Source organism: Motacilla alba, chromosome 1 (genome assembly GCF_015832195.1).
Source record: "Motacilla alba alba isolate MOTALB_02 chromosome 1, Motacilla_alba_V1.0_pri, whole genome shotgun sequence".
Classification (NCBI taxonomy): Eukaryota; Metazoa; Chordata; class Aves; order Passeriformes; family Motacillidae; genus Motacilla; species Motacilla alba.
The window spans coordinates 61,146,263-61,173,460 of NC_052016.1; the positions used below are offsets into that span (position 1 = coordinate 61,146,263).

General features: G+C 38.9%; 1 protein-coding gene across 1 annotated transcript; it reads left to right on the forward strand.

Moving 5' to 3' along the window:
• Positions 1-990: 990 nt before the first annotated feature.
• On the forward strand, positions 991-25,931 carry NEK5 (NIMA related kinase 5). The gene is made up of 23 exons (XM_038152921.1): positions 991-1,035; positions 2,250-2,391; positions 4,099-4,195; positions 5,569-5,666; positions 7,603-7,686; positions 7,787-7,857; positions 9,026-9,112; positions 10,672-10,726; positions 12,736-12,936; positions 13,023-13,104; positions 14,592-14,728; positions 17,865-18,064; positions 19,343-19,409; positions 19,751-19,870; positions 20,154-20,237; positions 20,336-20,440; positions 21,326-21,406; positions 22,226-22,294; positions 23,028-23,151; positions 23,348-23,473; positions 24,434-24,571; positions 25,226-25,340; positions 25,724-25,931. The coding sequence occupies exons 2-23, from the start codon at positions 2,263-2,265 to the stop codon at positions 25,908-25,910; spliced, it is 2,457 nt and encodes an 818-aa protein (XP_038008849.1). The 5' UTR covers positions 991-1,035; positions 2,250-2,262; the 3' UTR covers positions 25,911-25,931.
• The last annotated feature ends 1,267 nt before the right edge of the window (positions 25,932-27,198 follow it).

Sequence of the window (27,198 nt, forward strand, 5' to 3'; positions counted from 1 at the left end):
CAAAACCCTAGAACACTTTTCTCCTACTTTCCCTTCTTCCTGGACTCAATTTCACTTCACTGGTCAAGGCTGAGCCCATCAGCAATGGTGGTGGCACCTCTGGTGATCCTGGGGATGACAGATCAGGGAAGGGGAGAGGGCGGGGCATGGATGGGGACACAGGTGGGTGAGTCTGTCTTGGAGCTGGCTGGCATTGGCTCTGTCAAACACGGGAAGCTTCTGGTAGGTGCCACCCCGGTAGCTGCTCTCTGCTACCAAAACCCTGCCACACAAACCCAATACATACATACATATAACTGATCTTTGAAGGGCATATTATGGGAAACATTTAGCTATGATTAATAATTGAGGCTTTAGTTTGTGCAGTTATTAATCCCCTGAAAATTCTTTGACACCAAACTTTTGCCTTGATTCAATGAGTTTTTTATATGCCATTGCATGTGTGAAAGGAAGCAAATGTATTCATGAAAAAGGGCAAATTTCCCGACTTTGATATATGTGCTCTTGCTGCAGAGAGTGCTATGGGCAATGTCAAGTTTGGGCTCTGTTCTGGTTACTGGGTAATAAATAGACACTTTACAAGAAAAATGTGGCAAGGGAGAGCACAAATGCTCTTGGCAGAGTTCTCCTGGGGAAGCGGTCTCCAGGAGATAAATAATATTCGGAATAATATGCAAGGAAACCTTTAGGAAATCTGCAGTTGTGGTGGGGGGCAAGGTCATACCTCACCTCCCCTATTGCACATAGGCTGGTATGTGAGTTTCCACCAAGGATTCAAGACCTTGGGGCAGTCGAGATTTCTTTTTGGGCCACCCCATGGCAGTCGAGATTTCTTTTTGGGCCACCCCATTCCTACCATTGACCATGCAAACCCCAAGTTCGTGTCCGTGGGAGGGAAGGGCGGCTTGTACCAGGGAAATAAAGCTCTTGCGCTCCCGAAGGGCTCTGCAAACGCCACTCCTCCGGCGGGGCTCGCAGCGGGGCCGGCTCCTCCCCGCGGCCGGGCGGGCTCCGGAGGCGGCTGAGCGCACGCAGGTACCGCGTCCCCCCGCCGCCCCGGGCTGGGCCCGGCCGAACCAAGCCGGGCAGAGCCGGACCGGGCCGGGCCGAGCCGAGCAGAGCAGGTCCGCTGGGCAGGCAGGCTCCGGCGAGGGCTGCCCGCCGGCGCGTCCCGTCGCCATGGGGACGCAGGGCGGCCGGAGCGCGGCATCCCCGCGGGCGGCCCTTCCGCGCCACCGCGCTGTGTCTGCCCCGGCCCGGGCGGCGCTCGGGCACCACGGCACTCGGGGCAGGCGCTGCCGCCCTCCCCGGAGCACCTGTGCCCGGGCGCTGCCCTCCGGGGCGGCGGGAGGCCGGGCTGTCGCCTGTGGATGCGGGGCTGAGCCCCGGCGGAGCGCACCGCTGTGCCCTGCGCGGGCATCTGTCTCTAGTGCCGCTTCTCACCTGTGGCTGCCAACAGGAGCTGGCTCTGACCCAGACACCGAAATCCCAAACGTCCCAAGGTCTCCCTGCTGGCACTGCCGGTGGGCCTCGGAGGCTGCCAGCGATGGAGTCTGCTGCAGAGCTTGCCTGGCGGGGAACGTCTGGTATCGGAGCAAATCTCCCTTGCTAAAGCTCAGGACAACTAATAAGAAGAGTTCTGTAGTGTTTGCTGATATTTAGGTGTGCAGCTTTGCCTGTGGAACCACTGAAAGTACCCAGTGGCCTCAGTGTTCCTCACAGAGGTTTCTGCACTAGAGCTGATCCCCAACTTCACTTGGTCATGGTCTCCTGCAGCTTCTCATCATGTGAGAGCTAACTATACCAGTGTGATCACACTATACTAGTGTGATCTAACAGACAACTTTGGATCACACCAGTATAAACTAAATTAATATGGAATAGATTATTTTTTCCATTAAGAGATCAATTCCACAGTATTGTTCCATTCACAAAATAATGTCACATTTTACAAAATCATATCATAATCCTATGCAGTAGTCTGTACTTCCTTTCCATGCATTAACTTCAGGGTATGCTATGCTTTTCTTTATGAGACACTCATAAACCTGCTGCTTATTAAAAGTTAAGATCTGCAATAATTTTCATACTACCAGCACATTATATTTTTATGAAGAATCAACCACAGTAATGTTATAAAAAGTAATAAAAAGTACAGTCTTAAAAGGTAGTGCCTATTTCAGTAGCACCATCTCAGGTGTTAAAGCACTGACTATGTGCAGTACTAATCTGGGGAATTTTTATTTTAGCCTCTGCTCTAAGATGAATAACATCATGGATAAATATGAACTCATTAAACAAATTGGAGAAGGATCTTTTGGCAAAATATTCTTGGCAAAAGGAAAAATGGATAATGAGCCGTGTGTTATCAAAGAGATCAATTTAACTAAGGTAAACCAACAAAACCTGAATTATTTACCAGATTATCCTACTTGCATTTAGCTGGGTATGAACATAGGTTATTTTTTATCTCCTTTGTAGTTTCATCTCAATTATGTAGAGTTAAGCTTTCCAAAGACTGTATTCTTTCTAATTTATTATTTTAAAAGCATAGATGTGATACTATGAAATGCTTTGCTTTTTACTGCATTTTTGTTCTTTTTAAAGCTTCTTTCTGCCTACAATGTGTGGCACTGCCTAATTCAAATTCTGTAATAGTTGATTCAATTGCAATGAAAGTATTGCCACTAAAGTAACAAATCACAATTCTGTGGTAAATTTCTCTAAGCTTTTTTATTTTCTTGTTTCCCACATCCATCTTTCAGACAGGAGTAATTCACAATGGAGTCTTTCCAATTCCCATTTATGTTTATGGCAGTTCGATTAATCTCATTTGATTTTAAGTTTTCATTCTGTTGCTGTCAGCAACTGAGCTGCTTGGTCCGATGGCCTTTCAAGGAGAACAAGAGAATTAGGTCTTTTTAGGAAGCTGTTGGTCACATGTGGTTTCAATTTCTGATTTAGAACGAGCTCAGTTGGGCCATGTAACTTCTCCCTTCCTTCCCACTGACCATAGAGGCAGCTTATGGCCTCTTGCTTGGGTGTTGGGGGGGTAATACCACGCCTGGATCTGGTTCCACAAAGGCACTTAAAACCTCTGTGATTTCAATAGAGGGGTTTTAACAGTCAATTTCAATGAGTGCCTACATGTTTTGACAGGTCTGTTGCTATTCTGGGCCACCCCAGTGAATTCCTAATATATTAGAGAATTACAGTAGAAGAATGAGTTCTAGAAAGAGCTGTATGTCTTCCAGATTCAAACCTGGAAAAGCTGATACATGAGTAATGACAGCGGAGTGAAAAGATGAATAGTTTCTCTCTCTGCTCGTGACCAATAAACCCCATGCGTTTCTAATCTTAGATTTTGATGTACAACTAGGAGAATGGCTGCTAATGAAATATTACTGTGAATCCCACTTGTTCAAAAATCAGAAGCTGGAGACAGAAAATTGCTACTTTGAAGTCAAAAGATTTTTTTTATATGGTGGAGTGTGTTTTATCAGTTACTGAATTTTGAATCTTTAAGGATTACATTTCAAAAATATTTTTAAGAATGAGGGTTAGAAACTTTGCAATAGGATAGATACTCAGAGAAATGAATTTTTAAGTAGTATTGATGGAAGTGTCATCGTAATAAACTAAACCAAAGTTTTCCATTAGTGTAAGAAGGCAAAGAGTTTGCCTGAAATGTTACAAGAAAAAGTAACACCAGTAAAATGAAGGATTTTTTTCTTCCTTTTCTTTGATCTTTTGACATCACCCCTGTTAGCATCACAGAGTCATCTACATCCATACTCTTCAAATTCTTATGGGAATTCTTTAACTTTGGAGTTTAAATTCTTTAACTTAAGTTAAAGGTTGACATTTGCCTGTTTGTAAAATGTCAAAATTGGGTTTGACTTCAGTAATGTTCCAATACACATTCAAACATACACTGCAATTTTTTTTAATGTTCTATATACATCATATTTTATAATATTTCTACATTATCTTGGTAGACTGTATTTTTGTATTAGTGAGTATAGTGTGGTAATGTAACTATTTTTGAAAAGGGGTAAATATATCATTGTTAGCATTTAGTTTCTTGATTCTTTGTAGATGCCCATGAAAGAAAAAGAAGCGTCTGAGAAAGAAGTTGTTCTGCTGGCCAAGATGAAGCATGCAAATATTGTAACCTTCTATGCTTCTTTGCAAGGTTTATTTTTAACATTTCTATTTTCATTGTGATGGAAGGAGTGGAAGGCAGAAAACTTACCTCGTTAGTGTTGACCACCCTTAGCCCTGTCCCTAGTGCCTTACTTAAACGTGGGAAAAGTTCCCAATTGCTAGAAATGGACACAAGGCATCAAATTCAGGCATCAGTTGTGTTTTTCACGTGTGTGAGTGGGTACTTAGCATGAATCCTAGATCCTGAGCTGTCTGTACTGTCCAAGTTGAACTTTAGTCTTGATTTTTTATGGGAGTCCAGAGTTTATTGGGAATTTTCTAGGAGTTTCAATAGAAGAGAGCTTTTGAGTATAGCAAGGAATACGCTGATCAAATAGGACAAAAGGCTGATGAATTAGGCAAGAAATGGAATGATCATTTCATCTGGTCTAACCTGGGGTTCCTCATATATTGTTTATCCACATCACATACATATGACATAATATGATTATGATACATACATCATATGTGCATGCACACATATCCACATACTTATGTCTGCATATACATACACACAGACAAAACAGGCAAGCACAAAAAGAAGCTGTTAAATAGAAATGCAATCTGTTAGTCCATCTGAAAATGTCTTTCAGCATCTGGAATGTAAAAACAGTATTGGCATTTCATACTTTGATACAGTACTGTCTTTCCAGTGATCCAATATCAATCTCATAATGCTGTGCTAGCCTTTTTTCTTCAGATGTATTTTGAATTACCACTCAAGGATAAAGAATTCTTCAGGACTGAAAGAGATAGAAGGAATTCTATTCACCATGAAAGCTAATTCCCTGTATTTATTTCTCCTCTGACATCTGCCATAAGCAGTGCCTTATGTCATAAAATCTATATTGCAGCTTCTGTTCAAATTGTTCTCTGTGACCAGGACTGTAAATGTTTTAGGGGACATGTAAATCAGATAGCTTTCTAACCCCAGAGAGGTAAGAATGGGTTGAATTTTTCCTATTAAGCAGGCCCTGCTCTTTAGTTTTGCTTTTTTTGAATATTGTCCACTTTTAACTTTTCCCGTAAGCCTTACTGCATACTTAGTTATTGAGCAAAAACCCTGAACTTTGAAGCGTTCTGCTAAGTTTCCTGTAAGAACATCTGTCAGTGGGGTCTCTTGTGGATTTCCTCATGTATTTAATATTTTACTGAATCTCCATTTAAATATATTTTCACATTTTATTTTTGTGTCAGGTTTCACTGGAAGTATCCATTTTTTCTTAGTTAGTCTTTGAAATGGAGGAGTAGGTAGAGGTTAACTGCTACCTTTTGAAAGAAGGACCATAAAAATAAAAATAAGTTGTTGCTGTGTTAATGAATAATACAGGAATAAAGGCAAAATTATGTTTTTCCTTTCAGAAGAGAACAAGCTATATATTGTGATGGAATACTGTGATGGTGGAGATTTAATGAAGAGAATAAATATGCAGCATGGAGTACTGTTTGATGAGGACCAGGTGAAAGACATTTTCTTTAGAGGGAAGAACATATTATGTGAAACACGTGGTTTGAATTATTCAGTAATAACTGAACTTTTAAAGAAAACTTTGGCAATTTTAGTTGGAGTATAGGAAGGTTTTTTAGCACTCTTTAAGATCTGAAATGAATTCATTAGCAGTATGAGGGTGACTTTTTAAATGCCCCCTTCCTCCTATTGCTCTTTGCATTGTAGATGTACTTTTTCTTTACATTAGTAATATATCCATTAAACCATGAAGACCTTTTTTTAAGTAGTGCTTTCCAGTTATGGGGAGGATGTATTACAAACAAATTCTTAACTTGTTGGTGCTATTTGCTTCATGGCATATCCTCCTTTATACTGAGGTCTGTCGTAAATCTCCCATTAATTTCATTTCAGTCAAAACTTCTCTGATGCCATTTAAATTGTTAAACCAGCACAGAGAAACAAATCCAGATATGTGACTGCTTTTGGGCCATGTTCATATATATTTTATTTTGTAAATTGGTGAGTATGATAAGTATTGCAATTCACAGAAGTAGAATTTTCCACTATTCCTTATTTATTCCTTTATTTTTTTTACTAACTCTTAGCTTTCTGAAAGAAATTTTCTTTGTGTAGGAATTAGTGGACTGAACTCTGGGGTTATTTAGTCATAAATAAAATCTACTTTTTCAGGAACAATAAAATTTTGCTTAGAAATCAACTAGATAGTAGTCAACCTGCGGGTGGAAATATACTCTAAGGCATAAAATTGAGGGGAAAAAAAAGTATTGTGACTTTTCTTTTTGCTTTAGTAGTAAAAGAGGAGCTCCTTTGTGGAGAAGTCAGTTGAAAGTGAATTACTGGTTCAGTAATAATGAATTTTAAGAGCCTGTTGGGAGTCATACTAGAGACAGAGAGAACATGAAAAAATTAAAGAGAGGACAAGCCCACAGATCATGAAAGCACAAAGGAGAGAACCAACACACAAATCCCTTGACAATGTCACAGAATAATACATATCCAAAGTAAGGGAAAGAAATACAGACAAAAGAATGAATTATAGAAACTAAAGATACATCTGCTGATCAAAGAAATGAAAGCAAATTTTCCCAATTTAACATAATAGTGTTAAAATATCTTTATATTTTCAAATGTTCTTCTGAGAAAGCCTCATTTGTGGCATCAGCCCTAATCAGGAAATTATCTATTTAATGTCAAGCATTGCTAAATAGAAGGTTATTACTTGAATCAAAGTCTTTCGTGTGCATGAGTTTTCCTAAATAGAGAAGTATATCAGCAGGTTGTAGTTTTGTTTCTGAATTTAGTCCAAAGGCCCTTATTTAAGAAGCTGGGTATATTGGAAATTAAATAGATGTCTAAAAGCTTTACTGGGCCAAGGATAAAGGATAAACACATGTGCTTACTTATTATACAAGTTTCTGCATAGCACACTTCTTTCACCACACTTCAGTCCTTCATATTTTTTCTCTTTTTCTTCTTTTTTTTGCTTCCTGGATTACATTCAGTAGGATTACAAGTACTACAGCTGGGTGGTATGACTTCCATCACTGAGGATTAAGAAGCCACTTCCCAGTTCTGTCTTAGTTATTTGCACTCCCTCACTTCTTAAAAACGGTCTATTATTCTTACTCTTCTTTGGCATGATTCTTCAGTCCTTGTTCAAGTGTGTGTCCTGGCACAGTCAGGGAAAACTCGATGGTGATAAGGGAAGTAGGGTTGGTCTGTTTCCATTTAGTTTAGTGACACCACTAAATGGAAAGGAAAAATCTATGGCATTAACTTTAAAAATACCTTTTATAATGTTTCACATTATATATGTTCTAGATATGTTAGATTTGGTTGTTGACTTTATTTTATATATTTCAGTAAGATGCCCCATTAGAGTCACACAAATTCATAGGTCTCTATCTCTGTAACTTTCATTGCAGATTCTCAGTTGGTTTGTGCAGATCTCCTTGGGCTTGAAGCATATTCATGACAAGAAGATTTTACACAGAGATGTAAAAGCACAGGTAGTAGAACTGGTACAAGAGAGGGGCTTGTTTTGTCCTGTGAAACATATGCTTGAGAAGGCCTTTCATTATCACATACTATTTTTGGGTTTGTTTGCAGAATGTTTTTCTTAGCAACAATGGAAAGGTAGCAAAGCTTGGGGACTTTGGCATAGCGAGGCAGTTGAACAGGTAAGCCTGGTTTTTAATCAGTCTGTGATCTGCGCCAAATAGGAATGTTTGTGAATGTCCAGAATGCAGCCTGAACATGCAAATTGTTTGTGGATTGTACTTGCTGAAGGGGTCTCGGTTACAAAGGGTCTGACACTACATTTTCTCCTGTTATCCTAAAACATGCCATCCTGCATGGAACCACAGATCTGTTTCTGGAGACACAGTTCCTGCTCATGCAGCTGTTGGTAATAGCTTCTGTTACCTCCTAAAAATAAAAGTGAAGAGCATTTAAAACTAAAGAAAGAGTAAAGGAAGAGAGTTTGGACATATGTTGTGTGTCCTTCAAGACAGAGCCTATGTTAATTTTTTTTAAATACCAGAATGGCCACCTGGGCCTGAGAACATAACATGGCTGGCCTTTCATCTGTATTGTTCTCTGAAAAAGGGAGGCCTTGTCTTTAATGACGCTGGGGACAAAGTTGATCTCTCCTGGATGGTGACCAGGTGTGGCCAAAACATGCCAGGGGACGTGATAACAACAGGAAAATGCTTATATTTGATCTGTTTTTGTGCTTTTTGATTATCTTTGACAGAACTGAGCTCTCAGCATGTAAACTAGTGATACCCCAAGTGCCTTCCTTTGGAAGTGTTCTGGGCATAGCTGCTGTAAGGATTGCATCTACACAGCAGAACAGCACCCAGCAGATAGAAAGTAAACCTCAGAATTTGAATGTCCAAGACATACATTTTTAAAAATATGTAATAGGCTTATTTATAGCAACAATATAATTGGAGCATGACAGTACTTTTCCTCCTGTAACTAGTGAATTAAGTTTCTGTGGTGAGTTGACGCTGTCTGGATTCCAGGTGTCCACAAAAGCTCTGTCACTCCCCTCCTCAGCCATACAGAAGAGAGAAAATACAATGAAAGGCTTGTGGGCCAAGATAAGGACAGGGAATTGCTGTGCTTTCTGTTGAAGTGCAAACACTCTCCGCTATTAAAATAGTGGCTCATTTTACACAGAACTGGGAAGTGCTGTAGTTCTTCATGGGGTGTTCCATGATTCAGCTATTTGGAGAGCAGAAGTAATGTCCCCCATTTTAACCTGTGGCAGAGAAGTCTCTAGTTCAGTTGTTTGTCAACTTTTTCAGTGTGTAAGTCTTTCTGTTCACTGTGTTTCATTAGTACTACAGAGTTTGCCCATACCTGTGTAGGGACCCCCTATTACCTTTCACCTGAGATATGTGAAAATCGACCATACAACAACAAAACGTAAGTCTCTGTCTTTCCTTCCTACGTGTGTGAGGATGTGCAGGCATAAGAGAACTTTTTAGACTATTTTAAAGAATAATATAAATATAAACATTTAAAAGAATATTTTAAAAGAATGTTTTAGTAATATGGTTTAAATCGGTATTTGTGCAGAGCATGGGAATTTCTCATGGTCACCCTTTGTGAAGTTTTGTATTACTGTGTACAGTGATTAGGTGCATCATTGTACACAACAACTACCTTATACTATACAACAATGTCAGTAGTATTTTGACTTAGAATATCCAAAATACAGCAATCATGACTTTGCTGTGATTAATCTATATTACGTTTACCGGGGTTTTCGAGCCTAATAAGCTAATAAGGGTCTAATGAGCTCTCAACACCCAAACATAATACACCCAAGATAGCTCAGCTTTCCTTGGGAGGCATAAATGAGCAGGAGGCTTCTGCTGCAGTGTTTGAAATGAAAAAGGTTTAATAAAAGGCAAAATAGCAAACAGAAAAACTGAGTCAGGTACACAGGTCTTTGCTCCTGGTTAAAACACCTCACAAAAGCGATTAGCTTCTTTGTTCTCTTCTCTTTCTACTAAATGGCCCAGGGGGGACTTCTTGGATCCTCTCCAGTTAGCTATCCTTAAACTTGAGGTGAAGTCCCCAAGGTCCTATGAGGTGGCTTTTCACCTAATCAATGAGAGAAGATCCTGGGCTCTTTCCTTTTTGGGGGACAGAGGATAGTTCTGTCACTCTGTCCATAGGGGGCACATTCCTACAAATCTACAGGCTTAATATAATTATATGTTTTTGCTTTATAAAATTACTTACACTTTAAACTCTCTTTTAATACTTCTTGTAAGTAGAGGTGGGAAATGAAAACCAGTATTTTCCCTTTGCTTAATCTGCTTCTTCATCAAATACCAAATTTATCTCATTTCCAAGATGTAATAACCAATGCCTCTTTACAGTTCCAAGTTCATTAATTTTTTAATACACTCATTTATTATTTATAAAAACACACTAAAATGAAAGCTGCTAGTTTGGCTGCTTTGGAAATTTGCAGTAGCCAGTTGCAGGAAAGACAAATAGGTCTGAGGCTTACCACGAAATACCAGATGAGAAGCACTGCAAAGTCAGGAGGTGAATGAGCTTAGGTGCCCTTCTCCTTGTGGGGAATAGGATCAACACCAAATGTTCTGGAGCTCAGAGTAGCATCTCAGCTCTCAGGTACTATTCAGGCAAGTTTACTCCTGCATTGTCTCCCCAGCTATCAAATCAAATTTGTCCTTCATACTGCTAGAAATATTAAGCAGACTTCCTGTATCATGTGCCTTTTCCAATTATAATTGAAAAACCTAATTAGATACCAGAGAAACATTGGTGCCACAACTGAAAAGAAATTTCTAGTTGTTCTATTTAGTGCATCTTAAGAAAAAATAAAATTTGCACCAGTCTGTGACAGAATAATGGTAATAAATTTGGGAGCTGAGAGGAGGTACTGATTACATGGATGAAAATATTATAGACTTTTCATTGAAACTTTAATTACTTCTTATTCACAGAGATATTTGGTCTCTTGGCTGTGTGCTTTATGAGCTGTGTGCACTAAAGCATCCTGTAAGTACTGTACAATCAGCTCCTTATCATATTATTAGAAAATATCGTAATCACCTTGCAAAACCTGTAATAGTAATAGTATTCACAGTCAGCTACAAGAGTTATTTTCATCTTACTTATTGGTATTAAAGAATGACTGCTAGTATTTAACTTTTCATTTTGTATCTGTTTTGTGCATAATAAAGAGTATTATCTTGTAGTCCTGTAACTTACATATATGCATGTGTGTGCACATACTTTGAACATATATTTGCTTTTTAAAAATTACTGAACTTTTTCAAGACAGATGAACAATGGAAAGAACTAAAGACAGGCTTCAAGGTTAGGCTTAGGTATATAATTTTACTCATTTCTGTTTGAAAATACCAGTCTACACTTACTAAAGAACCTAAACCCCACATTTCCCCAGAAAGTGGTTTGAGTCCCAGGAAGAATTTTCCTAGGGGAAGTATATTTTTTTTGAAAACACATTTATGTTAGAAAATAACCGAGATAGCATCTTTGTTGTCCTCAGCCTGGTCTGAGCCTCAGCCTGTGACTATTACATGGAGAAGGGACACAGCAGAAACTAATCTTGACAACAGGAAAAGGATCAGATTCCTGGGACCAGCAGATGTTGACTTTTTGCTGAGCTCGGATGTGGGAGAAGGTAGAGCAGCACTAATAGAGCAGTTGTGCTGAGCAAGGAGCAGGGGGGATACTGCTGAGGGAAACTGCTGATTTCACAAAGTGGCAAAACATGAAATATTACTTTGTATGAATATTGGGTGTTTTATTCTGTATTGCTGCCCGTTGTTTCAGTGTGAAGGCAATGACTCAATGCACATGTAGACAGGAAATGCAAGCGAAGCTAAAGTAAATTCAATTCTGCCACCTTCAAAATAGCCACATAAATAAAAGGGTGATTTTAGAAAGAACTTGTGGGTTTTTTTGCCTAAGGCCTGAAAAACTATATTGATGCTGGCCTCTTAAGAGATCTAGTGAACTGAGAGGACTGAATTATCTGACTTGCATCACTTTTTAAAAGGTCAGGATTGTATCTTCATTCTGGAGGGAGCACGGAATGCAGAGGCTGTTAGGTGAAGTGAGGTTTTGAAGGTGAACCCTGTGAAGACAATATGTATGTAGATCTCTGTTGAACAGCTTTTGGCAAAACACATCCTGTTTCATTCTGGAGAGATGGGCTCCTGTGTTAGTATCTGACAGCAGAGGAGAATAAAACTCTTCAGATACAGAAGTCATTAGACCTTTTAGTTGTGCAGCTGAAACCAGGAGAACGTAACCAGAAAACACAATCAGAGAGTGGTTATATTAATTTTCTACAGCAAACTGTGGTTAGCAATGAAGGGTTTGTGGAGGGATTCCACAGCACAGGGCTTCTCCCCCCTGCTCTGCTCTGCAAGACCCCACCTGGAGTGCTGCATCCAGCTGTGCAGCTCCCAAGAAAAAAGGTAATAGAATTATTGGAATGAGTCCAGAGAAGGGCCACAAAAATGATCAGAGGGCTGAAGCACCTCTCCTACAAAGACAGGCTGGGATAGCTGGGGCTGTTCAGCCTGGAGAAGAGAAGGCTCCAGGGAGATTTAGAGCAGTTTTCCTGTGCCTAAAGGGGGCCTGAAAGAAATGAAGAAGGACTTTTGACAAGGGTATGTAATGATAGGACAAGGGAGAATTACTTTAAACTGAAAGATGATAAATGTAGATATTAGGAAGAAATTCTTTACTGTGAGGGTAGTGAGGCACTGGCACAGGTTGCCTAGAGATGTTGTGGATGCCCCATCCCTGATGTGGAAGGACAGGCTGGATGGCACTTTGAGCAACCCAGTCTAGTGGAAGGTGTCCCTGCCTGTGGCAGGGAGGTTGGAATGAGATGATCTTTGAGATCCCTTCCAACACAAATCACTCTATGATTGTTTCAACAAGTACCTATTTTCAGATTGGGGTGTCTAGTCCATCATTCTGAACCAGCAATACTTACTGTCCTCTTTTCATTGTTTTCCCTAATGAAGTTTCAAGGCAATAGTTTGCATGAACTGGTGCTGAAGATTTGCAGAGGACGTTTTCAACCAGTGTCTCCTAACTATTCCTATGACCTGAGGATATTGATTTCCCAGTTGTTTAAAATATCTCCGCGGGATCGACCATCCATCAATTCTATTCTAAGGAAGCCCTTCTTGCACAAACTCGTTCTCAGGCATCTGCCCCCTGAGGTGAGTGACTGTGCTGCTGCCTGCTGAGAGAAAATAAGTATGAAAGTAGCACAAACAGTTCTGTCAGGTATTGTTTTTTCTGATAGGTAGCACGGGAAGAACTCAGTCCCACTGTGGTACATAGAAAAAGGCCTTCAGCATCTCACTCTAAATCCAAGCAGATAAAAGGTAATGATAATAATATTATGTATCACTAGTTCTACAGTAACATTTGTTAGTTATGATGCAGCTGTTGGCTGTAACTTTCTCCAGCAGTCTTTACTGCACATTTGGATGAAGGGTTTCACCCAAACCTAAAAGTAAATAGAGGAGAGAACTGCAACAGCAGAACCATTCACCCAGACAATGCACTGCTGTCCTGTTCAGGGAAAGACAGCTTTAACACTAGCTCATCAGCTACAGTCATCTAGAAGAGCTGCCATAGGAAAGTGCTGAAACACTAATCTTAGTTCTTTAAAAAACAGAATTTCCAAAAGTGAGAGGCTTTGGTCTAGTTTATGTCTGTCACATGAAAAACATCCTTACTGTGTGAAAAAAAGCACAAATCTTGCAAAACATGCTCCATAGTATTTTACAAAACAAAAAGAAACTACTTTACAAAGTCTTACAAATTTTATTAAATTGTGAGACAGTGAACTCTATTTTGATTTAGTGCCCTTTGATAGACCAGATTATGTATGCAGTTTCTAAGAAAACATGAATGAGACTAAATATATGTCTATAAACTGTTGAATATCTGGCGTGTTTCTGGCAGTGTAACTTCGTTCTAATTCTATATTCTTCATTATATCACAATGAGCCCTCAAATTTATCTTTGGACTATCAAAACAGTTAAAACAGTTCTGTGAAAATAACCTATCTATTACTTAACAACACTTTGGACTCCCCTCCTCCCCCCACCAAAATATTCATCAGTAGTGTAGGGACCCATGTTATTTTGAAAATGACTTTCAATGAGGTTTATCTGCCCGCACAACCAATGCAATTTGGACAGGTGCCTGAACAACTAGATAACTTAGGTGCTTACAAAAAAATCTCTGATTATTTAATCATAGTTTTAATATAATTTTATTTCCCAAACATGGTACTCTAACAGTCAATACTGATGAAAGATTTAAAACTCACTTAGAAACTACTTAACCCAAGAAAGGACACTGCTTTTCATTACTGCATCTAAGATATTTGCAAAATACTGATTGACCAAACTGGAATTGTCTGTACTTGTATTCTCCTACATGGGAACGTGATAAGGTAGTTGTTTTTTTTTAATTTTCAGCCTTTCTTTTTAAATTTTACAAGTACTGCAACATTGCATAGTAATTTGTAGAGTATGCAGGGCCTGGTTTAGAAAGGGAATGCCTAAGCAGAGGCACCCAGAGCCTGTGAATTAGACCTCCTGTTTTGTGTTCTTGGAAATAGCATGGAATCAACACTCCACTTTTTAAAGGTCTCCTCCCTCTTATTCAGTGTGCTGTGCAAAACTATCTGTGGTAAGGTGTGAGGTATGGTGATGATGATGAAAGGATGTAAGGAATGTATAGTAACCCAACCTGTCAATGTTAGGTGTGGGCATCCTACTGTGGTTTGCAACCACATGATCATTAATCACAAAGAGAGCACAGAATGCAATTTTTTAATCTCTTATTGTTAAAAAGCATATAAACTTCAGAAAACAAGAGTCCAGGACCCAGTTTCTCTGGAATCTGGAATAGTGATGCCTTTCAAGAAACAAGAATTATTTCAAAGAAATGAATGGAAGCCTCCTTCAAGAGTACAACAGCCTATTATTCAGGTACTGTGTATCCACATTCTCACATATATATATATATATATAGTGAAAAAAGTTAGTTTAAAAGGGTTAAGATATTAAGATGTGTATTTAGCTTAATGCTTGCACTAAGACACTACTAAGGCAGTTAAATGTGCCTGAATCCTCAGAAGAGATGTTTTGAAAGCCTGAATGGGAAATACTGAATCTAGGCTGCTTTGATATGGTCCTTTGTAACAAAAGGATTCAGGCATGCTTTGCATTTATGTTTGCACAAAGGCAAATAAGCTCTGCATTTGTATTTTTTGCTATAGAAGCAAATACACTGATCCTGTTACTTCAGCCCTTCGGTCAGCTCATTCATGGGCAAAATCACCAGCAGTCACTGCCATTGCCTCAGATACTTGTTACTGACAGCCTTCTCCCAAATGCAAGCCCAGTTTTTCATAACCACTTTGTCTCTCACTTCTTTTCCACCCCCTTCTTTCCTCAGGCAGGGGATCAACTGTATGCTGTGCCCAGCCTCTTTCTTAGCATCACTGCACACATTTATGTTTAAGAGCATGCAGTAGTGCCTTAAATGCTGGTGAACATAAGCACAGAACATTTAGGATCTGGGAGCCCCCAGATGTGCACACTGCAGTTACATGAGCTTGACTGCTGGTATGGAACGTGGAATTCCCAGAACTGCATCCATCATGCAATCACTAACTATGACTAATACTGGCCCTATGTGGAACATAGGACTTTGTTTTTTTCACAGTTACATTTGTGCCAATGAAAATCCAGGGATGGATTAAGTTGAAAAGATAGTTTCCTTTCCCTGTGCACTGCTATAATCAGAGGCAGAATTTTGTCCACAGTGTTTTGACCTATACTGGGAACACACCCAGAATGTTTCCATATTCTTTCAACATCCAAATAAACAGTGTGCAGGGTTTCAGGGACACTTCCATAGTGCCATGCTTTGAAGATCTTGCTTCAGGATTCACAGAATCACAGAATGGTTGAGGTTGAAAAGGACTTCTGGTCATCACCTTGTCCACACCCTGCTCAGGCAGGGTCCTCTAGATCCAGTTGTCCAGGACTATGTCCAGTTGGCTGTTGAATATCTCCAAAGATGGAAGCTCTAAAACCTATTTGGGCAACCTGTGCCTCACCCTGAGTCACCCTCCCCCACAGTGAAAAATATGTTTTGTGATATTCAGAGGGAACCTTCTGTGTTTCAATTTGTGCCCATTGCCTCTGGTTCTGTCACTGAGTACCAGAGGAAAGTCTGGCTCCATTCTCTCTGCATCCTCCCTTCAGGTAGTTACAACCATTGATCAGAACCCATCTTCAAGCTAAACAATCTGAGCTATTTTAGCCTTTCCTCATAGGAATAATGCTCCAGGCCTTTCATTGGACTTTTTCAAGCTTGTAACTGTTTCTTTTGTTCTGGAGAGCTCTGAATTAGACACAGCACTTCATGTGTGGCCTCTCAAGTGCTGAGTAGTGCAAAAAGATCACCTCCCTTGACCTGCTGGGAGTACTTTTACTAATGCAGGCCAGGATGTCATTCACCTTTTCAGCAAGGGCACATTGTTGGCTAATGGTCAACTTGTCCACCAGGTGCCCCCTTCTTCTTCTCTGCCAAGCTGCTTCCCAGCTGGATGGCTCCCAGCATATACTGGTGCAGAGTATAGGGCTTTGCACTTCCATTGCTGAACTGCATGAAGTTTCTGTCATCCCATTTCTCCAGCCCTTTGTGGTCCTTTTGCTGGCAGCACAACCCTCTGGTGTATCAGCCACTCCTCCCAGTTTGGGTTATCAGCAAAGCTGCTGAGGGTGCACTCTGCCCCCCCCTCTCTCCTGTGATCTAAATCATTAGTGAAGATGTTGAACTCTAGTTTCTGGCCTTCAGCTGTGCTTCACCCTGTGATCACTACCCTCTGGGCCACTTTTCAAGCAGTTTCACTGCCTGCTCATCCCGCCCTCAATTCATCAGCTTCCCTCTGAGGATTTTATGGCAGACAGTGTCAAAAGCCTGCATGAAGGCAGTTGCCTGATAGGAGATGTCCCCTTGCTCTCCCCTTGTTTGTCAAGCCAGTCATTTAATTGTAGAGTGTTAGTGAGTTGGTCAAGCATGCTTGCTTCACTAGTCACAGTTCTCGGTCCCCTGGCATTTATTTGGATAGCCTAATTTCTTGTCCCTACTGATTGGGATTGCCATACTTCTGGAAACCCTACTGTAAAACCCACTTCACTGAGGAATGAAACACTTCTTGGGGTTACTTCTTCCTTGGGAACTTCGCTGACAGTTGGAAACTTTCTTCCTATACAGATATGAATTTTTATTCAACTGTAATCTGGACTGTACCACAGGTACATGAGTCTATTTTCAGAGCATCTTTGATGGAAAATGGGTAATATATTGAACTGTGAAAGTGGTACTTAGATGCATTTACATTTATGTAAGAAAGTAAGCAAAATTTAGCATTTTTCTCATGCACCATATAGTCTCCCCCAATGGAAAAGTTTGTGGATGTCTGACCACAGTTATATCATGTGGTGGCAGCTAGGTGATCATGTTCTCTCCCTTGTTCTTATGAGAAATGGAAATGACAGTCTTGTCTTAAAGGAGGAATACAGGGTGTTTCATCACAGCAAGGGCTTTGAGAAATGAAAGCCCGACTCCCACATGCACATAATCAAAGAGATGAGAAATGAAGCAGCACAGTGCTCCCCTGAAAGCAGCCATCAATGCCTGTACTGTCCAAAGCTACATCCCAGCTTCCCCTTGCTGTCACACGTCAAAATGAGGCTCTCCTGGAAATAATTCAGTGCTTTAGGCTCCAGAAAAATGAAGTGGCTCTAGGGCCAGGACACACAGAGTACAAAGCCCTGTGCTGACTCACTCGCAACAATGTGAGCTGCTGCTTAATGACAGGAGCTGATGGAACAGGGGAAAAGGAAAAGGCAATGGTGAGATCACATAAGCCCTGACAAGTTTGGAAGTTTCTGGGTTATATTTGAAAGGATTTGGAAAACTTACACTTAGTATACCATACACAGTCATATTACATGCAACTCAGACAGGGGAGAAGTACAGGAGGTTAATTCAAACTTGTGCTGATACAATTGAATACAGGTAAAATAACATCCTTTATTATATTTTCAGCCACAGACCTCCAGATTTACTATGGCAGAAAGGCCAGGAAGCATTAGAGTACATGGTCATTATGGTCATTACTGTGAGAAGCTTGACAACTTGCAAAGGAAAGCTAATGCACATTACGACCTTTCTCATATCAACCAAAGAGTTGAAGATTACTATAAACTAAAAGAACGAGTTGCACCTCCACCTCCACCACCTGAATGGTAAACACAGCGCTCTATTTATGTCTCTCTTGTGTATTTTGAGCTATCAGCCTTCCTGAGTAAGTAAATTGGCATAGCTGATTTAGTGGAATGCCTCCTTTGCTTCATCTTTGATAATTTTTCTTTTTTTTTTTTTTTTTTGATACACAACAAGACAATTCCTGTTCCAGTTTGTCTAGAAATTCCATCTGAATTGACCTAGTGTTTGACATTTCATTGTCAAAATGTCTCCCAAATCTCAGCCCAGTCCTTTACTGGATAAAAAGTAAAACATAAGCTTTCTGTAGACTCTCTGATTATACCAAGGATAAACACTGCCTGTCTTTCACACCAGAATGAGAATAATGCAAAGATCAGAAGCAGTTCTGCACTGAAGGGAAGCGAGTGAGAGCAGGCCATGAAAGAGTTTTTTTTCCATGCAGCACTTGTATTTCTGTTTCAGATATAAAGACCCTTTCTCTAGCAGTTTATTTACTTCAAAGCTTTTCTGTTACTAAGCAGAGGTACAACCTTAGAAGATTTCCTGTCCATTCTGTGACTGGCCATTTTAGGTGTGGATGAACATTGAAAATGTTGAGAAAGAAATGTTGAATACTTCCAAAGCTTTCCTTTAAAGCTGACAGAATCATTAATTTTCATTCAACAACAACAGTGTTTAGAATGTTTCAGTTGTGGATCTTTAGATTTAGAACATCTTTCCTTACCTGAATTTCCGGTGCCTTATTTAAGGACAGAGTCAATTCACTTTGGCTCCCTGTGGCACAAGTGGATTCCCGAGGTAGGAAATGAAATAAATGGGAAACAGGGAGCTTACAAGTGACTGATGGTTATTTTATATCAAAAAGCAAAGGAAAAGTTTAGAAACTACAGAAAGTTTGACTGATAGAATTAGGCACAGAGGAGAAAGACAATAAAAAGATTGCTGAATATAGCCTCCATTCTGACAATTTTCACTCATTTTGAGGATCAGGGAAATAAATTTTGTTTTAATTAATGCTTTCAATACCGTTTATCCAATAAAAGATGGAAGGGCTTTGCTGCACTCCTAAAAAGGCTTAAGTAACTGAAGTAATAGGAAAGGGAATGCCTGGAAAGAATGTTTCCTTATTTTACTGTTGTGCCATATTTATACATATTTTATGCATATTTATATATTCATGTGGTACAAAGAAAGCTCTGTTTGTCATATGTGGTAGAATCTATACAGAATTATTTGTGCAAAGGTAGCAGAGTTTGGGAAATAAAACATAGTATATGTACATCACTTTCTTCTCTCAGGGCTGCAGAATTTCTTCAAAGGCGGTTTGAAGCCCAGCAGTACAAGATTAAAGTGGAAAAACAGATGGTAGGTAAATGCTGAACCACTAAATAAAATCTGTAAAAGAAGGAGAATGAAAATCCAAAGATGAATGGATGTTTTTTGAATAGCAAACTGTAACACTGTCAGGTAGAAGGTTTTGCTCTAGCAAGTTCCCTGATCTGCTCTGCAGTGTTCATCCTGAGGTTTCATTTCCTCAGACAAAACTGTTAAAATGTAGAATTCTACTGTGACTTTTTCCCTCAAAAATGTACGCTTGTCTTTACTGCATTCTTCAGTGGAACAGGGAGAGTGAATTGAGTGAGCACTGAAGGGGAGGATTCTAAATAAAAACTCATTTGCTCTGGAATTCATTTGTACATCCCTAGGGACTGCGACCATCCTCTGCTGACCCATATCATGACCAAGTACAGCAGCAGAAAACAAAGGAAGAGCATCTCAAAAACCATCAGCAAAACATGTCTAGAAAGAATGAAATGAAAGAACAGGTAAGTGAATCTCTTCCTTAATTCCCTAAAGCTCTCTTCTTAAACTCTTGACAGTAGTGTTCCTGGCATAAGAATTCTTTTTCATCAGATTCTCCTTTCCATTATTGATTCTTTTCCATTCTTTTCCCCATATTTTAATAGAGAAACAATATACTTCTATAGTTTTGCTTTTGGGTGACAGAGAAAACAGATACTTCTATCTTGTGTGAACATATATAAGTACATTTAATCTTTCTATCTTTGGTTTATTAAAAACCTACTCTACCCTACTGTTCTTTAATAGGAGTATTTGAAACAATTGCAGAAAATTCGGGAAGAATACCACAGTGATATGAAAGAATTCAGAGTTAGAGCAGGAGTACTCCAGGTAACAAAGCTCAGACATATGGGTACTCATATTTACTTTTTTATGCTATAATACTTTATTAGGAATTGAAATGAACATTTTTTAAAAACATTCCTTAGGAGCACCAGAAAATACAAGATAAAACCTATCTTGTGAGGCAAGGGAAAGCTGAGAACCAGTCTGAAAACAAAGATATATCTGGAACAGGAGAAGAGTCACTTCAGGTATCAATACCATCTCCATCTAAATAGATCTTCCTGAGCGAGTCCCACACTGGCTTTGATTCATTCTCTGGGATGAATCTGCCAATATCAGTAGTATCCTCCTCAGTGATCCTGGATCTGAGTTTTAATAAAATGAATTCACACCACTTGATGAAATTAAGTGGGTTATAGGCAGCCAAATTAAGAGAGAATTTGGATTTCCAGCAATTTAATGGGAAATGCATGATAATGAAAGAGAAACATTAGATTTTGGGCCTGTCTGGTGTCACTATATTTCATGGGCTCTCCATCTCTTAGAGAAACTGAATAAAAGTAAAATCTATAAATTGTTGTGGTTTCTCCTGAGGCTGATGGCAAGCAGTGATTGCTAGAGATCACAGAAGGAGCTGTATACTATTATTTACTTTGCTTTTTTCTGACGCATTCTTATAGAAGTCATTATAATATGAAAAGGAGTAATTAAATATTTTTAGGTGTTGCCAGAAAACAAGTTATTGCAAAACAGAGCTATACTTTTTACAGGCATAGGTTTCCACTAAAATCTTGATTTTAATCACTTCTAAAGTTTTCCAGAATGAAATGAATCTGAGTCATCTTGCATGTGATCATAAAAAATAAAAATCTGTATTATTTATATCTTCACACAGTACAGTATCTTTCTAACATGGGTTTTTGAAAAATCAGTCTTGCAATTTATGCAAGTATTTCAGTTTTTATTTTTACCAGATAAGCCAGAATTGGCAATGAAGAATGGAATATTCTTTAAAATCTTTGTAAAGGAAATTCATTACTATATTTGCTACTTAAAGAAGTCTCTTTATGTGGTATACATATATTCAGTTACAAAGAGTGTAATTCAAACTGGTTTTTTCTCTCTCCTTCCAGGATATGGAGGAAAACTTTAAACAAGTCAGACTCCAAGATAGGCAAGACCAAACTATATTAGAAAAGAGACGTAACACAAAAGTATCCATCTTTACTTCTGTATTTTTTTTTAAATTTTCTTCTTATTATCTGTACATTTCAAATTACTGAATTACTATGGTAGGTCTGAAAATGAAGTTATTTGAGAGTCAATTAAGAGTGCTGGTTTTCTGTTTGTTAAAAGTTTATATCAGAAGAAAATAAATTAGCTTTTCTGACCATTTGAGGCATATTCCCCTTAGATATTCCCATCTAGTATTCATTCTCTGCCTCCTCCTCCTCCTTATATCAAACTGCATTAGTAGTGCATGGGAACTCATGTTTATTCAAAGTCTAAGTAAAGTCAAGTCAGAATGCTAATTTTAAAATATTTTGTTATAAAATGTGATTCCCTGTACTGTTTTTTAAATCATAGAAGGAGGTGGGAATTGAATTAGAAATGCACATAAGATACCAGGAATGTTTCTGACCATAAGATCAGTGTGGACTGAAAGTCATTTATGAAATATTGCATGGAAACAGTACAGTATTCAATTTTAGTTCTGGTTGACAACCAGCTATAAGAACAAAACTGTGTATTGTAATGATTTGAATTAAATGTTTATCAAAGGCCCTTAAAATCAAAAGTGGATGCAGTAATTTAAAAATATCACTAAAGGAAAAGGATTATATTTAAGGAGGTCTATTTTTGTCCAGTGTGCTCCACTTTGATCTTCTTAAGCAGAAGAAAAATGTTGTAAAATAGAAGTTATTTTCAATAGAAGAATATTTTTCAAATTTGTAGTTCCATGTAATCTGTGTACTTTTAATTAAATGCTTCTATTTATTAGAACAAATTAATAACATGTGAATTTTCTTTAGGGAGGAGTAAAATTTGAAATTAATTTAGATGTATGTTTTCCTGAGGAAGACAGCATTCAAGAAGCAGAGGTATGTTTTAGTTACATTCATTTCCATTACCATCATGCTCTGCTTCTGTTATAATGAAGCTTCCTATTGAGGATTTGTTGTCATGTTGCATATGTCTGCCCTTCTACAAGAGGGTAATTGCTTAGAAGAAAATTGGGTGGTACTTGAGGCAGTCTTTCATGTGGTAAAATATGGAGGAGTGCAGATATTTAAATTTCCCAAAATGGGCTTGAGAGGAAGAACTTATCTCAAAACTGCGTCATTCTGCAAATGCTAAATTTAATTTGTAGATTGTTTCAGTACATTTCTGTTTCTTCTCAGAAATGAAGCAGTATTGTATTGTATCACAAACCAAGAACAACTACAGACAATATTATGTTTTCATTTAGTAAAATTATATTTGTGGCTTATCACAAAGCTATCTATTGTAATAGCTACCTATGTAATAGCTGCCTATTAAGATTTTTATTAGTATATTAGAATTTAAAAAAAAATCCTAACAGCAACAGAAAATTTATTTTTAGTATATATTTGTTTAATTTATAAAGCACTATTTTGTCATTCTGTGGAGCCCCATGTGGCCCTCTTATGCACAAATCACAATGTGGCTTCTGAGTCCTGCTGTTTCTCTTTTTATTACACAATTTTCCTGTGCATACATGAGGATGGCTGGCAAACACAGTAAAATGAGAAGGGATTAGCTATTGTACCGTATTTGTTTACTGTTTCCAGAGTAACTTACTGTTTTTTTCAGGTATTAGATAAACTCAATGAGACTTTAACTTTTGTGGATGGTGAGAATCTTAAGGAGAAATTGGTGGAAGTTTATGAAAATGATACAGACAGAGCTTTGGAAAAACTGCCTGACTACCCAACAGGTATTTATTGGGGAAATGCAATGCTGAGTATTAATCCTGAAAATCATACAGAAGTTAGGTAAATTCAGTAACTCAGGCTATAGCAAGTTTATCTCATGAGCACTTTCTTTATATCACATAATATTATAATCACACAGATATCTACTTTACAAAAAAATTCAAAGAACTTTTCCTCTTCTTTTTTTTTCACCCTTAGAGTCCATGCATGATATGAAAAAACCCAGAAAGCATTGGCAGCCTGGAGCCCCTCAGACTCTACTGAATTTTTTAGCTGGTGTTGATGCCACATGTGCATGTCCTACTATGGCTGGAAATGAACTTGGTGAGAAAGTTTTGGCTTTCAGTGAGCACCTAAAATTCAGACTGAATTCATCCATACCTGAATGTTCATATGATCCAGCAGGCTTTTAATTGCATTTCCCCTCTCACACTGCAGTCATGTTGTGTTGCTCATACATATCAAGAGCACTGTGTTTTATCAATCACTCTGTGGCTTGGCTCAAAATGCCAATCTGTTCAATTAATCATCACCACTTTCTCAGGCCTTGAGCTGATGACACACAGGAACAGGGCAGTGAGTGCAGTGCCATCCTGGAGCGTGGTGGAGTTCTGTTTTCCCTCTGCACACAGTGGTGGTGCCACCACTGTCACAAGTGCCACCTCACCCCGCTGTGGCTGTGGGGATGCTCCACTTGAGAAAAGTCCCTGGGCTTCTTACAGCACCACTGTGTACATTCCCAGGCAGACAAGTATCTCCAGTGACTGATTTCTGCAAACAGGAGCTCTTCCAGCATTCCAGCACGCTCTGCACACCCGAGATAGACAAAAAATACCCTGAAGAATTTCCATGGACAGTAAAGACAAAGCAGAATATTATTAATGTACCACCTTTTGTTCATTCTGCCTTAGAATAAAGACCACTGGGCACAAAAGAAACAGAACTTCTTTTAAGCTCTTTCAAACCAAGAATCTGACAAGTTTCAGAGCAAGGACTGCTCAGGGAAGCTGCACCTGCCTCTTCCAGGTTTAATAAGAAGTTACTTAAGCATTAAAATCAGTGTTGAACATTTTTAGTAATGAGTAGTCCAGACCATTTTTCCCTATCTATCAGATCAAGTACTTATAAAAAAATCAGGCACAGTCTGTAAAGGAAAAAAAAATAGATTTCAGAATTTCACAAAAGGAAGAAATCAGTGTTGAGACTGTAAAGTCTGGATCTGACAAAAGATAGTGCCAAGCTACAGTAATGCTTTAGTGACCTGAGAACCCTGCTGTTCTTCAGCTCACCATGTTATTCTGCCTGAAGACATCCCAGAAAACAGGAAGCAGTGGAAACAGACACCACCAGAAACACTCCTGAGTATCTTAGCAAAAGCAGAGCTGTCTGATGAGTCCTTTATCTGTTTTGAGGAAGACAAAGGTAGGATGTTTTTTCCTGTAAATTCTGCATGTTTTTCTTTAGTGCAATATTTCTTCTACCCTTGGCAGAGGGTCTGTGATGAGAAACAACATTTTGAAGCAGTTGGCAATCTAGAAAAGCAGGGACAGAAACTCTGCTCTGTCCCTGAAGCACAGAGAGGCCTCTTCCAGGATGTTCCTCTTTTCAAAAGCAGGGAAAGGGGCAAGCCCTACTCACTGGCTATTACCTTCATTTGTAGTTCTTACCTTTGCTCGGGTAGACAAAGGAAAGCTACTACTGCCAGCAGGCTGGTAGGTACCACAAACCTGGAGCTAGCCCCTGCAACTGCTGAGGTTGAAGAACCCTGTAAAAAGCATTTATTGAAATACATACATGGTGATTTAAATGACAGTGGTGACTTTACAACAGAGTCCATGCTGAGACAGGTGACACTGCAATTGATTCAAACTCACCTGCACTGCAGCCCACTTTCCTAAGGTAACAGACTGTTTAAAAAATTACATTTACTTTGCATCAACAGAAGTGTGACATTTACATTGTTGTAATTTGAACAACAACAGAACACTTCAAGCATTTATTTATTTGCTATTCCTTTACACATATTTTTATAGTTTTCTACTATATAGCTGAAGGAAAGTTTCTCTTTCTTTACAGAAGGGAGATTAAGTCTGTTGCCTCCAGAAGAAAACAAGGAAGATGATTCAGAAACATACTCTGCTGTTGATGTTGATGAAGGTAGACTTGAGCCAAGATCAGATGGTGAAGACACGTAAGTCAAGCACATCAGGAGAAAAATCCACAACTGGACAGTTTTTTATGTTGCATTGCCTAAAGTTTTACTGTGTTCTTAAAAATTCATAAAGAAAGAAAACTTAGAGAGTCTGCTAATTTAACTTTTAATTCTGGAATTTGTCACAGCCAATGCTGTCATTAAAAATTACAGCAGAAATATTAACATGGCCTTGCAGCTCTTTTCGCTTGCCTTTTAAATACAGGTAAACAATCTGATAGAGACAGAAGTTCACATTAGGTGTGCTACTTGTATATTATTTATAAAGTGTTTAAAAAAACCCTAGGAGTCCTTGAATGGAGAAAGGTTTGCTATGAAATTATATTTATTAATTTACATAATTCTCTTGTTTGACTGTGCAGAAATTTTGAAGATTCTGAAGATGAACTCAGACACGAGCTGGAGAAATCTCTGGAAAAATTGTCAACTTCTCCAGCAGAAGAGTCTCAGATCTTTTCCATAAATAAAGGTCAAACAGATGAAGAAAATATGAGTTTACCTCACAAACTTGGAGAATCTGATGATGATTTAGAAAATAATCATGGGTAATTTGGTGATGATGCACGTGAAAAAGAAGGCTGTGATTCTTTTTCTTTAAAGGAAAAACAAATCAGGGTACTTTTCAGATGTCTGAACATTAAAAAATCCTTATCCAGACTGAAATGCTGTTTCATCTATTATTCTTAACTGGACATTATTCTTAGCCTGGACATACCTGACAAGTCTTGTTTGAGCAAATTTCTGGTTGGATACTCTGTTTAACCATTTTTGTATCATGTAAGAGAGTTTCCTAGTTTGTGTATTTTATTGCCCTAGATAAATCAACTCCTTGTTTTAAGAATCTCTTCCAGCTTTTCATAATCAATGTGTACTGCCAGTACAGCTTTGTAATCTGCAGTTTCATTACACAGTACTGACCCTACGTAGTGACATCAGCTGCTCAGGAGTTTTATATAGTAGCAGTAAAAGGGTTTATTAGTGCCATGAGAATTGTGCATTCCCCAGTTCCTAATAAAGCATGTAGGTATAGGTTCTTTCAAATGTATTTTTTCACATAAAAAATTTCATACAATCCAAGTGAATAAAGGGAAAACTGCAGTCTGTAGTCTGATTTTAGCAGGTTTTTTTTTCAAAGAATCATTTATTTTGGAAAATATCTTAGAGTCCTACTGTTAATACTGCCAACTCCACCACTAAACAATGTCCCTATGTGCCATGTCTTTTAAATACCTCCAGGGATGGTGAGTGCACCCCTTCCCAGGGCAGTCTGTTCCAATACTTGACAACCTTTTCTATGTCAAAATTTTTCCTAATATCCAATATAAACCTCCCCTGGTGCAACTTGAGGTCATTTTCTCCTATCATTTGTTACCTGGGAGAAGAGACTGACCTTCACCTCTTCCACCCCCCCTTGAGACAGGTGTAGAAAGTGATAAGGTCCCCCCTGAGCCTCCTTTTCTCCAGGCTGAACACCCCCAGCTCCCTCAGATGCTCCTCACAGGACTTGTGCTCCAGACCCTTCACCAGCTCTGTTGCCCTTCTCTGGACATGCTCCAGCATCTCAACACCCTTCCTCAACTGAGGGGCCCAAAACTGATCACCAGATTTGTGGTGCAGCCTCACCAGTGCCAAATACAGGCATACTGTAGATTCTGGAAAAAAAATTCTGGGTACAAAGGCTATAAAACAAAAACACTGACTTCAAAAGAGAGTCATGAAACAGGTGAAGACTGAAAATATTAAATAAATAAAAGAGGTTCCTGATAAATAAAATAACTTCTTGATGTAGTTCTGTTACTGAAGCACTATCATGGCTGTAAATCCAGATGGTTTTTAA